The sequence below is a fragment of the Tursiops truncatus genome, chromosome 15 (assembly GCF_011762595.2).
Source record: "Tursiops truncatus isolate mTurTru1 chromosome 15, mTurTru1.mat.Y, whole genome shotgun sequence".
Taxonomy (NCBI): domain Eukaryota; kingdom Metazoa; phylum Chordata; class Mammalia; order Artiodactyla; family Delphinidae; genus Tursiops; species Tursiops truncatus.
In genome coordinates this window covers 17,323,499-17,337,036 of record NC_047048.1, presented here as the reverse complement: position 1 = coordinate 17,337,036, position 13,538 = coordinate 17,323,499, and the positions used below count along the sequence as shown (strand labels likewise).

Below are 13,538 nucleotides of genomic sequence, written 5' to 3'. Positions count from 1 at the left end.
CCCCTTGCTCCAGGCCTTAATCTTAGTGGCCCTAGGGTCATCATATTCATCCTGGCTCTGGGACCCCTGCTTCCCGTCATCCTCCAGCCCTCAAGGGGGTGAGGGGGTGATCAGCTCTGCTGACCCCGACCAGCCCCCACCCCAACCAAGGTCTCTGTGTCCCTTGACCCTCCAGCCTGGGGCTGCTCAGACCTCGTCTGCTACACCGATTACATCCAGACGGTCACCTGCATCCTGAAGACAAGGGCCCCGCACCCTGGCACGCTCACCCTCACCTGGTAAGTGGCCAGACCTCGCCAGCCTCGGGGATGCGATTCAGGGTAGCCCTGGAGGGCTGGGGTGGGGCAGGACTGCCAGAGGCCACAGACGGAGTTGGACCTACTGTGTGCCTGGCAGGTAGTTTAGCAATAAAAATAATGGCTGCCACTTCCGGGGGCTCTCTCAGCCCTTCCACCGACAGCTTTTGGTTTCACCATGAGCTGAGAATCACTGACCGTGATCTGGGACTGGGAGCTGGGAATCACTGTGCCTACCTTACAGATGTCCATGCAGGACTCACGAGACTTGTCCAGCGAGCAGGGCTCCAAAGACCATACTCTCTTGCCCACACAGGCCAGACTGTGGTTTTGAGACCCCAGGATGACCAGACTGCCACATGATTTTTTTGAACACTGAATACATGCCCGGCATCCTGCTACACTTCACATGAACCATCACTTCCCATCCTCACAATTATTACTCCCATTTAACAAACGAGGACACTAGGGTTCAGAGAGGTTATGCAGTTTGCCCAAGGTCACACAGCCAGTGAATGGTGGAGCTGAGATTCAAACACAGGCAGTCTGACTCCAAGATTCATGGGTCCCTATTGTTAAAGAAAACTTTTTCATTGCACTTGTTAAAGAATGGTAAGGCAGACTTTATTCAAGACCGTAATGATCGGGCTTCCCTGGTGGCTCAGTAGTTAAGAATCCGCCTGCCAATGCAGGGGACACAGTTTCGAGCGCTGGTCCGGGAAAATCCCACATGCCACGGAGCAACGAAGCCCGTGCGCAACAATTACTGAGCCTGCGCTCTAGAGCCCGTGAGCCACAACTACTGAGCCCACGTGCCACAACTACTGAAGCCTACGCACCTAGAGCCTGTGCTCCGCAACAAGAGAAGCCACTGCGATGAGAAGCCTGCACACCGCAATGAAGAGAGCCCCCTCACCACAACTAGAGAAAGCCCGCGCGCAGAAACGAAGACCCAACGCAGCCAAAAATAAATAAGTAAATAAATTTATTTAAAAAAAAAGAATATATAAGGGATTCTTAAAAAAAAAAAAAAAGACCATCATGATGGGTGTAGGGACTGCTGCGTGGGGTTTTGGTGTGGGGAAGAGAGCTTGGGCTCAACTCGAATACAACAAGGAAAATTAGGAATTTATAGCTAAGGAGCAGGTCAATGGATGGAAAAATACTAAGAGGAAACATCAGGGGTAAGGGGGGTTCCAGCTAAACTGACTTAACAGGATTCTTGCTAATGGAAGCCCAGGGTGAGCCCACATCACCTGGGGGTGGTGGAGGATGAGGAATTCGATCAGATATCAAGGATGGAAGATTCTGGCTAAAATGACTTAGCAGGATTCTTGCTAACATTAGACAACGCAGAGACGAGCTTGGGAGTCCCAAAGTCAGGGCCTCGTCGAGGAGAGAGTTCTGAGGAGCCTGAGTTGAGCCTGGTCAAGGAGAGTCTTTGTCAACGTGCTGATCAGGATAAAGAACAGCTGGCTTTCATTCTGTCATCACCCATTCATTCGTTCATTCAGTTACTTCTTCAGAACATATTTATTAAGCTCTTGCCAGACACTTGCAGGCACTGGGGGCCCAGTAGAGCCTAAGACAGACCAGGTCCCAGCTGGTCCCGGAGCTGACTTACTACAGGTGGGGAGTGGCTGGGGAGACAGACAAGAAAAACGAAAACAACCAACAGGATGCTTCCTGAGAATAATGAGTGCTTTAAAGTCCAGGAACCTTGAGCCTTGGGTGGAAAGCGAGTGACATGGGGAGAAGGTCTGCTTTAGCCAGGAGGGTCGGGGCAGGCCTTTCTGGGTGAGAAGGAGGCAGCCAATGAGCTGGGGAAAGGGCAGTGCAGGCAGAGGGCACTGCAAGTGTAAAGGTCCTGAGGTAGGGAGAGACTAATGAGTCTGAGGGACAGCGAGGAGGTCAGTGGGGCCAGAGCAGAGTGAGCCAGTGTGAGAGAGAACAACAAGCAAAGGAGATGAGAGGTAAGCAAGGCCCAGCTTCCCCCCCGCCCCCCGCCCCCGGTACACGGGCCTCTCACTGTGTGGCCTCTCCCGTTGCGGAGCACAGGCTCTGGATGCACAGGCTCAGCAGCCATGGCTCACGGGCCCAGCCACTCCGCGGCATGTGGGATCTTCCCAGACCAGGGCACGAACCCGCGTCCCCTGCATCAGCAGGCGGACTCTCAACCACTGCGCCACCAGGGAAGCCCAGGGCCAGCTTTTATTGTGTGGGTGATGAGAAGCCACCCGAGGGTTTTAGGCATGGGGGTGACAGGCAGTTTTTAAAGATCCTCCTGGCTGCTGTGCAAGAGGTTTAGAGAGACTTTATTCAGCAGAAGTTTCTATTCCAGCAAATATTTAGCAAATAACTGAGTCCACACATCCATATTAGCCTTCAAGGGTGGTCATGTTCACAGCCTGAAGATGTAGGTAGGGAAATAAATATCTGGTGAACTCCTATACATACTTCAAAACCCACTGTTTCTGCCCACTGGCAGTTAAAAAGCCAGAGCATTTTCCCCCAACCTTATACCAATAGCCTCCCTGGTAGTTCACCCAAAGCAGGGGATGAAGTTCATTTGGCTCTTATCTTGGCCCTGAGCACAAGCACTTATTAGGTATTCAGCAGATGTTGGACAGAGGAGGTCAGGAAGGAGAACTGAAATGCTTAGCACCCTTTCTGTAGGACAGTGATACAGTTGATGGAACTGACAGGGACAGCTTTAGGCTCAGTCCAGGCAAGAATGGCCCAAATTTCCAAAGTTAAAAGCTGCTGTCCTTAAATGAGGTAGTGAGTTCCCGGTCCCTTGGAGGCATACAAGCCGAGCCTGGACACCATCCATCAGGGCTACTTCAGGGGAGGAGTATCTTCCCGGGGAAAGGGGTAATTCGACCAGGTGACCCCCGGCACCACTTCAACTCCCTCCCAGCCCCAAGATTCTGGGCTGGGGTCCTGGCCCTCTGCCCTGAGCCCCGCTGGCTTCCAGCCATAACCGGCTGCTCTGTCCTTGAAGGCAAGACTCATATGGAGAACTGGAGGACGAGGTCACCTCCTGCAGCCTCTGCTGGTCCACCCACAATGCCACGCATGCAGAGTACACGTGCCACATGGATGTGCTCCAATACATGGCCGACGACGTTTTCAGTGTCAACATGACAGACCATTCGGGCAATCACTCCCAGGAGTGCGGCAGCTTTGTCCTGGCTAAAAGCAGTGAGTATCCCTTGGACCCCAGAGCTGAGGAGGACACATGGTCCCTGAGACGGCTCCCCTTCCCCCACCATCATAGCTGACCTGTCCTATGTCCTTACCTCCCCTTAGAGTTCTGCTCTGTAGGTGCACCAATATTTACTAAGGTGTGACGGGTTGATAACTAGGTTTGAGCTTTAACCAAAGAGAGGCAGCCGCGGTATGAAAAGGAGCTGGACTGGGACCCAGGATCTCGGCCTTCAGTTCTGGTTCAGCCCTGCCTATCTGTGAACTTGGACCAGTTCCCTATTTGCAGAGTGAGGGCCCTTTTAACCCTGACTCTTAGGGATTCTGTCTACATTATGAGGCAAGTGGGGACACTGAGTCCCAAGAGAAAAACTTCCCTGAGTTTTCTCCCATTCATTAGCTCCAGTGAGGCCTGGAATTTCCCTCCAGGCCGGGGGCGGGGTGGAGGGGCGGTGCTGGCTGGTGGAAGAAGTTGTCTCTGTGGGTCCAGACCCAGGGCCGGTCCAGGAGGCAGCTTTTAGTGTGTGTGTGTGTGTGTGTGTGTGTGTGTGTCCCCAAAGTGGGATTTCCACGGAGGGGGTGAGAAGCCCGTGCTCAGAGGCATGCAAATGCAGACTGCTAAGAGAGTCCTGCCCTCCTCGGGAAGGCCCAGCCTCTGCGAGGAATCTCTGGGGGATTTTGGCCCTAGGTTCCCAGTGGTGGGGCAGGGGGGTGAGAGGGTGTCTGTCACCTGGAGGGGGTCCAGGTTTGCACCACTTCGCTGAGTGGGTGTCACACTGTACAAGGTGTGAATGAAGGTTCACACACACGCAGACACACCCAGAGTCTCTCACACGCACACTCATAAATACACCCTTGGACAAATGCACGGGTGTCCCAGCAGCCCTGGGCCTAGCCAGCCTGGACACAGGCCCACGCTCTCTCACACACGCCCATATGCACACATACGCACACGGTCACTCAGCCATGCAGATCCAGGCGTGGGAGCAGGGGCGCCCCCTTGCGCCTCTCAGTGAGCGGGGCAGACTGCAAGCCTCCCCCTGCCCTGCAGAGGAGAAGGAACTGCTCCATGGCCCCTCCACCTCGCAGGGCGGCTCCAAGCCCCATTTCTCTCTGGCGCTCTCCCTTTCCCCCTCCCTGCCAGGGCCTGAAGCCAGGGGGCAGTGTTCTACTCCCTTCCCCCTCCTGGGCTCTGGGCCCCCATCCTTGACCCCATCCCTGATCCCCAGCTCTGGTCCTCACCACCCAGCCCAGGACGTACAGGGAAGTGGAAAACCAGGTCTCCGTCGGCCTGGGGAAAATAGGAGAGGGCTTAGCAGTTATTCCAGTCCCAAAGGACCCATCGCTGAAATAGCAATGACAATAAAGCCCTCGCCGCAGCCTCCTGAACATCGCAGGCCTTGGTGCTGAGTCGTCCGTAGCCTCAGAGTTCCTTTTTGGAATCCCTGGAAGGTTCATTTGTTGGTTTAACAAGTATCTCTTGAGGGCCTGCTGTGTGCCGGCTCTGTCCTAGGAGCTGCGGACACAGCACTGACCTGGAGAACAAAACCTCTGTCCCAAGGAGCTAAGATCCCCAAGACAGGGGCATATGGCAAGCCGGATCACAGAGCCCAGGAGGGCGTGGTGTTGTGGCCCAGATCTCTGCTCACGCACTTTCCAGAAGATGTCTGGGAGATGACAACGGTCACATCGAATTCTCAGGGCCCCTGCGGGCGTCAAAATGCTCGCTGTAGAGCAGCCCGGCAGGCACTCAGAGGTGGTAACTTCCATCATTAGCATAATTGGTGCTAATTAATTAGCATGATGCTAATTACAGTCTTTTGATTCTCAAGGAAGCTAGAGTTAAAATAAAGTGATTCGGGCTTCCCTGGTGGCGCAGTGGTTGAGAGTCCGCCTGCCGATGCAGGGGACACGGGTTTGTGCCCCGGTCTGGGAAGATCCCACATGCCCCGGAGCGGCTGGGCCCGTGAGCCATGGCCGCTGAGCCTGCGCGTCCGGAGCCTGTGCTCCACAGTTGGGAGAGGCCACAACAGTGAGAGGCCCGCGTAAAAAGAAAATGATGCCATCATTTAGAAAAGAAATGGAGAATGAGTGGGTGTCGTTGGTTTCCCCCCGCTCCCCGGCTACGCCAGTCTGCATTCTTGCCCCCCTGAGTCGTAGCACCCCCACTTTAGACTCATCTAAATCTCTCATTTCTCAGATGAGTAAACTAAGGCCCAGAGACAGGGGATGCTTTACCCCAAGTCATTCAGGGTCATTAGTCTTGATCTCATCAAGGAGAGCATCATTCTCAGCTGCTGCAAAATCTCATCCCATTTTATCTTTCTGGCTTTTTCCTCTAAGTCAAGCCATCTCCCCCTTTCAATGTGACGGTGACCTTCTCTGGACATTATAACATCTCCTGGAGCTCCGATTACAATTTGTACGCGCTGAAGGGCAAACTTCAGTATGAGCTGCGGTACAGGAAGCTCGGAGACCCCTGGGCTCTGGTGAGACCCTCAGAGGACTGGGGCGGGGTGAAGGCTTCTAGAGGCATTCTTTGTTTAGAGTGTTGGAGAGTTCCAGAATGGCCCACTATTTAGAACAGTCACAGATGAAGTGTTCTAGAATTATCCATCCTTTAGAATGGTCCCAGTTTAAGATTTTCATAAATGCCATAGTTTAGACCATCCCCAGTGGAGGACTTCCAGAGGTACCCATTGCTAAGACGCCTGTCGTTAAAGACGCCCAGAAATGCCCACTGTTGAAAGTAGCCACTGTTGAAGAATTACAGAAGTGTCCGAAGTCTGGAATGCTGCCAGCTAAACATGCCCAGGAACGGCCACTGCTGTTCCCGGGACATTCCCAGGCCCAGCAGGCAGGGTCCCCTGTGGGGCTGTGAGTGACTGAGCTGGGCTCAGAGAGAAAGCGACCAAAGCACTGTATCACAGGCAAGGCCAGGGCAGCGCCCGCGGCTCTGTGCTGCCCACACCGGAGTGGCCAGAGCTCAGACTGACTCTTGTGGAGGGGGTGGAGACTTGCCAGGAGAAACTCCACCCCTTTCCTGGGGGCTGGTAAAGGGTGGTTCTGCTGGAGGCGGGGGCTGGCCTGGGCGGTCCTAACCCAGCGCATCCTTTCCCTGGGTTGGCAGAGTCCAGGGAGAAAGCTGATCTCAGTGGATTCGAGAAGCGTCTCTCTCCTGCCCTTGGAGTTCCACAAAGGCTCAAGCTATGAGCTGCAGGTGCGGGCAGGGCCCCAGCCTGGCTCCTCCTTCCAGGGGACCTGGAGCGAGTGGAGTGACCCAGTCGTCTTTCACACCCAGCCAGAAGGTAAGATGTGAAGAAGGGATGGACACCCACTCCTTGTACTAAATCTTGTCCTAGCGCAGCGGCCCCGAGCCCTGAGATTTTCAGCACGGCTGGAAGGTTCCCACTCAGTCATGCATCCCCTTGTAGCTGTTCCACAGCATTTCTGGGGCCCCTGCTCGCCAGGCCCTGCATTGGGTGCCAGGTGCTTCTCCTGGCGGGGCCTTTGATCCTCCTAATGTATCTGTGAAGTGGGAATTATTATCCCCATTTTGCAGATGAGAAAACTGAGGTTCAGAGAGATGAAATCACTTGCCTAGGGTGGGGGTGGGAGCAGGAGTTGAAGCCAGGTCCATCCCACCGCGAGGCACCAGCAGCCTTCCCACCCACTTCCACTCCAGCCCAGACCCAGTGCCCTCCACACCCAGCCCAGGTGGCCTCTCGTAGAGGTTGGTCAAATTCACCCAGTGTTTTCTTCCTTCCCAGAGATAAAGGGAGACTTGTACCCTCACCTGCTTCCCATCTTGGTCCTCGCATGCCTCGTCCTTGTCATCTTAGGCCCGAAGATCCATCAGGCTTGGAGGTGAGGCCAGGGAACAGGGTGGCAGGGAGGGGCTCAGCCTGGGCCGGGACCGGAGGACACACCTGTCACCATGACAATAGTAATGACAGTGATGGTGATACTAAACTGGGCACTGTGTAGAGCACATGCTTAACCCTCACAGCAGCCAGATGAGCTTGATACGCGGCATTTACTTCCATTTGACAAATGGGGAAACTGAGGCACAGAGCTGTCTAGGAACTTGCCCAAAGTCACACAGCAGTGAAGTGGAGGAGAAGTGTTATGAAGTGCTCATAACAGTGACCTCAGCTGTGATCTTGTCCAGTGAATTCTAAGCTTTGAGTCCTGAGGGTCAGGAGGGGCCGCCAGGTGGGGGTTAAGGGCTGGTGGAAGAACCCCCCTGACAATCCTGCTTCAGAACCAGAGGTTTTGCCTTTATCTCTTTATGTATGGGGTTTCTGCTGAACGTGGCCATCGAGAGAAGGGCTGATGCTGATTAAAAACATTGATAAAACCTGAGCTCCCCTGGCCTTCGTGCATGCTGCTGGCTGGGGCTGAGCCCTTGCTAAGTGGCAGACACTGGGCGGGGGCCCTGCATACCCTGTTCCAGGCAGAGAAGCCTGCGAATCACAGAGGGTGTTGCAGACCAGTCTCTGGGTGCTGGGGTGCCTGGCGCTGTGCCTACACTTCCTGACCCCTCCCTACAGCCCCATGGAATTGGCTGTTGCCTCATCCCTGGTGGTGGAGGAGGAAGTCACGGCTCAGGGGCCAGCACTGGCTTAGCAGAGAACAGGCAGCCAAGCCCTTAAACTTGGAGCACCTTCAGGAGACTCGCTGCCCCATTTTACAGATGTGAACACTGAGGCCTGGGGCAGAGGGGCGGAAGGGAAGGGCCTGGGTGTGTCTTGGAGGCTCTGAGCCTCCCGCAGGACACATTTGGGGAGCCTCTGAGCGGGAGGCCCGGCTGCCCTCTGGGAGGTGCGGGGGGCTCACCTCGTCTCTGCCCTCCAGGCTATGGAAAAATGTGTGGGTGCAGGTGCCCAGCCCAGAGCCCTTCTTCCAGCCCCTGTACGTGGGCCACAGCGGAGACTTCAAGGTGAGTGTCCCCACCACATCATGAGCCCCTGGGAGCCTCTCACACTCTGGGAGCTTGCTTCCACCCACACATCTAGACCACCAGCCCCACCCTGTAGGCCTGGGGCACCCAGATCCCCGACCCGGGCTGGAACCAGGCTTCAGTCTCTGCACATGCAAAGTGCAGGAAATAATTCCAGTGGGGCAGAGTTGGCATAAGAATTAAACAAGATCCTGCAGCATTTCCCAGCCCAAGGAGCCAAACTGGGAGAGAGGGTGAGCCAGGTGGTCCCTTGAGCCACGAAGTGGCCTCCTGGTCCTTTGGTAGAAGCCCTTGCTATGGAGGTGGGGAGGGAGCAGCTTCTGGGAAGGATATGGCCCTGCCTGCAAAATACACCAGCCCCATCCAGGCCCCAACCCCCGCTACCAGCGCCATCGCCCTTGGGTTCTCTGTGCCTATTTACCACCCCCCACCCGGTGGCGGCAGTCACCGCAGAGAGGATGTGGTGACCCATCTGCTCCAGCAGAGTCTGGAAGTCAGGAAGTGCGACATGCCATCTGCTTGGCACTCACTGAGCGCTGTCTCACCTCCACCCTTTCATCCTCTTAGCAGCCCCTGCAAGTGGGGAGGGTGTGTGCTCCACCATCCCAGGGGAACCACGAGGAGACTGAGGCTCAGAGCCGGGCAGGGGAGGAGCCTAGGCTGCAGCCCACATTGGATAAACCCTTTCCTCTTTCCTCTGCACTTTCCCTGAAGCTCAAATATCACATCTATTTTGTGTTTGTTTTACCAATACTCTTACAGCACTTGCTGTGCACCAGGCACCCTGCTAGGAGCGCCACAGATGTTATTTAATTTATCATTTAATCCCCACAACCACCCTGTGGAGTGGGGACTATTAGCAGGCCCATTTTACAGATGCAGAAACTGAGGCACAGAGAGGGTAGGTAACTGGCTCAAGGCCACACAGCTGAGAAGTGACTTCAAATCAGTGGTAGTGGCCTCAGCAGGGTTCTGAGAGGAGTTTTCTGATGGAGTAGGCTCAAAACTGGGAGATTCTGGTTCTCAGGGATTTTCTCTGCCAACTGGATGGAGACCCTGTGTCATGAGTGGGACCCCTGGCAGGTGAGGGCAGGGGGATCCTTAAAGTTTAGGGACAGCTGCCTCAGTCCATTGTCACCCCACAGCCCTTATCTATTCTGAGTGGCTGGCCCTTGATCCACTCCATTCATTCATTTAGTTAATATACATTTATTGGGTGCCTACTGTGTGCCAGGCACTGTGTGAGCCTCTGGGGACACAGCCGTGACCAGAAGAATTGGGGCTTCTCCCCTGGTCATGTGTCCACTCTAGTGAGGACACAAACAGAAGAATGCGTGGTTTCGAGAAATCTCCCCGAGGACATAAAACAGAAGGCCTGGTGAGGGCTCTGTCACTCAGCTCTCAGGGCCTCCCACCCCTCGTCCCCACAGCTTGGGAATCTTGGACCCACACCCATACAGACCCCAGGCCACTGAGCAGCAGATTGTCTGCGCCTGCAGGCTGCTGAGGGCCGTAGCTCCCTGCTATAGGCAGGGAGACTGAGGCCCAGGGAGGCCGGGACGGCGACAGGAACTGTCCCTGGATAGGGACACAGCACGGTGCTCAACTCCCCCCACCCCCATCTCTCTCTTTATCTTCTGGAGTCTTTGTCTCTTTCTCTCTTGCTGTCTGTCTTGTCTCTGTGTCTGTCTGTTGATATGCTCCCCCGCCACCCCTTGTCCCCCATCCCATCCATGACTCTCCCTCCTCTTCTCTCTCGCAGAAATGGGTGGGCACCCCCTTCACTGCTTCCAGCCTGGAACTGAGATCCTGGAGCCCAGGGGTGCCCTTGTCCCTGGAGATGCACAGCCAGTGCCTACCGCAGACTGCAGCCAAGGGGCTGGTGCCCACAGAGCTGCCAGAGCCCCCAGACCTGGTGGAAGCCGACGGGGTGCTTGAGCCGGGCTCCTGGGGCCCAGCCCACTCCACCGCCGGCAGCTTGGGCAGCTCAGCTCACAGCCAGGAGAGGGACCGGCCGTACGGCCTGGTATCCATCGACACGGTGACCGTGGTGGACGCAGAGGGGCTGTGCACCTGGCCTTGCACCTGCGGGGATGACGGCTACCCAGCCCTGAACCTGGACACCAGCCTGGAGCCTGGCCCGGGCACGGAGGACTCGCTTCCGGGCACGGGGGCCACAGTCCTATCCTGTGGCTGCGTCTCAGCCAGTGGCCCTGCCGGGCCGGGGGACCCCCTGGGCAGCCTGCTTGGCAGGATAAAGCTGCACCTCAAGGATGAGGAGGGTTGGGCCCCCGGGCCGCCCTGGGATGGCGGGTCGCCCCGAGGGGTGTCGGACAGCGAGGCAGGTTCACCCCCAGCTGGCCTGGACATGGACACGTTTGACAGCGGCTTTGTGGACTCTGACTGCGGCAGCCCCGTGGAGCATGACTTCAGTAGCCCCAGGGACGAAGGGCCCCCCAGGAGCTACCTCCGCCAGTGGGTGGTCATGGCCCCTCCACCTGCAGGGCCTGGGCCCCAGGCCAGCTAGTGAGGCCGACTGGCCGTCCAGAGCTGGCCATGCCACTGAGCCACGAGCCACGGACAGGGTCACCTGGGCTGAGGTGTAACGAGGCCTGCAGCCCTTGGTCTCCCGGCTGGGACCCCTGAGCCTCATGTTTACAGTGCACGTCTGGGGCTCAGGTGCCCACTGGCGTGGCTGCGCGTGTGAGTGGCCTGCGTGCCTGTGGACACGGAGCTCGGCCGTGGTTCTGCCGTATTCCCAAGGCCACTCGTGTGTCTGTGCCGACGTGAGCTTCCTGCGTGCGCGAGTGTGAGCCGCACGTGTGTCTGTGGGCACGTGATGACAGCCTCCCTCCCTCCGAGGCACGTGGGTGACCCCCAGGTCACGTGCCGAGACCAGGGCACTGCCTGGGACAGACACCAAGCCCAGCCCCCCAGGTCCTGCCTGCAGAGCCGCACAAAGTCCAGACTGTTCCTTATCGCCTTTCAGGGGGAGGGGAAGGGGACCAAGCGAGCCCACAGTGACCCTGGGGGTGGGAAGATTTTGGGGGGAGCCAGTGGACCTGGGTCTGAATCCTGACTCTGACACCTCCTGGCTGTGCCACCTTGGGTGAGTCACTCCCCCTCTCTGGGCTGGAGTTTCCTGTCTTAATAATGGGGGCGGCCTGACCTACCCTGGGGAGAAATTGGAGAGGTCGCCCATGTACAGGGTGCAGCCCAGACTCTCAAAAAACGTCAGCTTCCTTCCTTCTGCGGCCAGGACCAAGGCTTGTGCTGGAGGTGGGTGGGAGTGAGAAACCAGACACAGCCCAGGTACCTGCGGAGGGGCACTTGGGGGATTCCAGGTTTAAAATCAGCTTAGTTTCTTAGAATCAGCCCCTCACCAACCAAGATTTCTTTTTCTGCCTCCTGCTGCCCATTTTGTTGTTCCCTTTATGCACCCCAGAAATATTTATTGAGCACATTTACTGAGTACATGCAGGTGCTGGGATACAGCGAGAGGACGCTCCCCTTGGCACTCACACTGGGGAGGGCCGCAGGCCGGACTCGGCAGCAATGACACGGTGGTCCTGATCCCCTGGCATCTTCCTTGCTTGTCCCGGGGAATTGGAGGAAGTCAAGTTCTTTTTAATGATTTGTCGGAGAAACTGCTGAAATGTGAATTTAAGATGCTGAGAAAATACTTGTTTGTGACGTTTTGAAGGCACCTTATTGAACGTCAGCTCTGGACAGGAGCTCGATATTGGTGCTGCGTATTGCATACAACTCATACTTAAAAAAAAAAGAAAGAAAGAAAGAAAGAGAAGAGATCATTTTCCTCCTAAGGGCGCTCACCTTCAGAGGCTGCTTTTTCGAGGCCGGGAAGCAGGGTTAAAGGAGCAGAGTCTGATTCAGCCGCGGGCTCTCAGAGCCCTGAGGGGAATCCCTACCCTGGCCTGGACCTGCCTGGCCTGTGGTCCTCCCCAAAGGCCAGGCTGCATGCCAGGTGATGCCTGAAGCCCTGGCTTGTCTCTGCTTTTGGACGAGGGCTCAGCTGTCGACCCTGCTGATGGTTTCTCTGTGACTCTTCTGTAAAAGGGGATGTTGGAAGAAGTCACTGAGAGAACACAGGATTCTTCGGTTCTGAAAGTTCTAGAACATTGGTGGTCTTGATAGTGGGACTGTTAACCTGGGATCAAGGCGTGAGGCTCGGATGGGAGCTCAAGTGTGAAACCGCAGCTCCTGCAGGTGTGAGCAGCCCTCACCATCCCCCACCGTCACCCTGGAGACGCTTGGGTCAAGGTGTGCTGTGGTTTTCACACCCTCAAGGAGGCCACAGGTTCCAGGCACCCCGTGAGCCCCAGGCTCCCCGTGGAAGCAGCTCAGCTCTCTCTCCAGCACACACAGCTCTGGGCCAGGGAGTAGGGGGAGGGGACACCTGGGACACTGGCTGATGCCAGGCCGGGGGTCAGGGGGATGGGGCTCTGGCCTGGGCCAGACGTGGCTCCTCACCAGCTCTGTCTTTGAAGGGGACCCAGCTCATAAATGTGGGTGCAGAACGGAGACAGGAACTGGCCCACTGGGAGGCCAGATTAGTAGGACGGGGTGGATGGATGATTTATGGACAAGTGGGCACATTGGTGGGTGGATGGATGGATAAAAGGATGGTGAAATGCTTGAAGGAAGAGCAGTTGGATAGATGGATGGAGATAAACAGTTGCTAGAGACAAGGATGAAATATCAAACCTAAGCTCCATGAAGGCAACAACTTTGCCTCTTTTGTTCACGGCTTTACCCCCCGTCAGGCACCTAGTGGGCCCTCAATAAAGCCTGATTTGCAGTGTTTGCTTATTTCCATGGTGTGAACACTTTTACCACAGTCAATTTCAAGCTACCAACTTGATGGCTTTAAACATGGGGTTGGAAGAGATGTTTACAATCAACTCTCCTAGCTGGTATGAGGCAGACCCGGCACACCATGGGTTGGAGCCCAGACAGGCAGCAGGAAGGCCCTGGGGGGCTTCAGGGAGGAGGTGGTGTTTGTTGGGCTTTGAAAAATGAATAGGAGTTGTTAGGGACACCAGCTACTCAGG

The 13,538-nt window shown here is 56.1% G+C and overlaps 1 protein-coding gene across 2 annotated transcripts in view; it reads left to right on the top strand.

Annotated features, from left to right (window-relative positions):
- Positions 1 to 13,288, top strand: part of IL21R (interleukin 21 receptor) — a 44,403-nt gene extending 31,115 nt beyond the window's left edge. For both annotated transcript variants that reach the window (XM_073792183.1, XM_033840169.2), the window contains exons 5-11: positions 176 to 278; positions 3,301 to 3,500; positions 5,847 to 5,992; positions 6,634 to 6,811; positions 7,274 to 7,370; positions 8,361 to 8,445; positions 10,229 to 13,288. In XM_073792183.1, coding sequence (XP_073648284.1) covers positions 176 to 278; positions 3,301 to 3,500; positions 5,847 to 5,992; positions 6,634 to 6,811; positions 7,274 to 7,370; positions 8,361 to 8,445; positions 10,229 to 10,993 — 1,574 coding nt within the window. In that variant the 3' untranslated portion in view covers positions 10,994 to 13,288. The remainder of the gene's footprint in view (positions 1 to 175; positions 279 to 3,300; positions 3,501 to 5,846; positions 5,993 to 6,633; positions 6,812 to 7,273; positions 7,371 to 8,360; positions 8,446 to 10,228) is intronic.
- Positions 13,289 to 13,538: the final 250 nt, after the last annotated feature.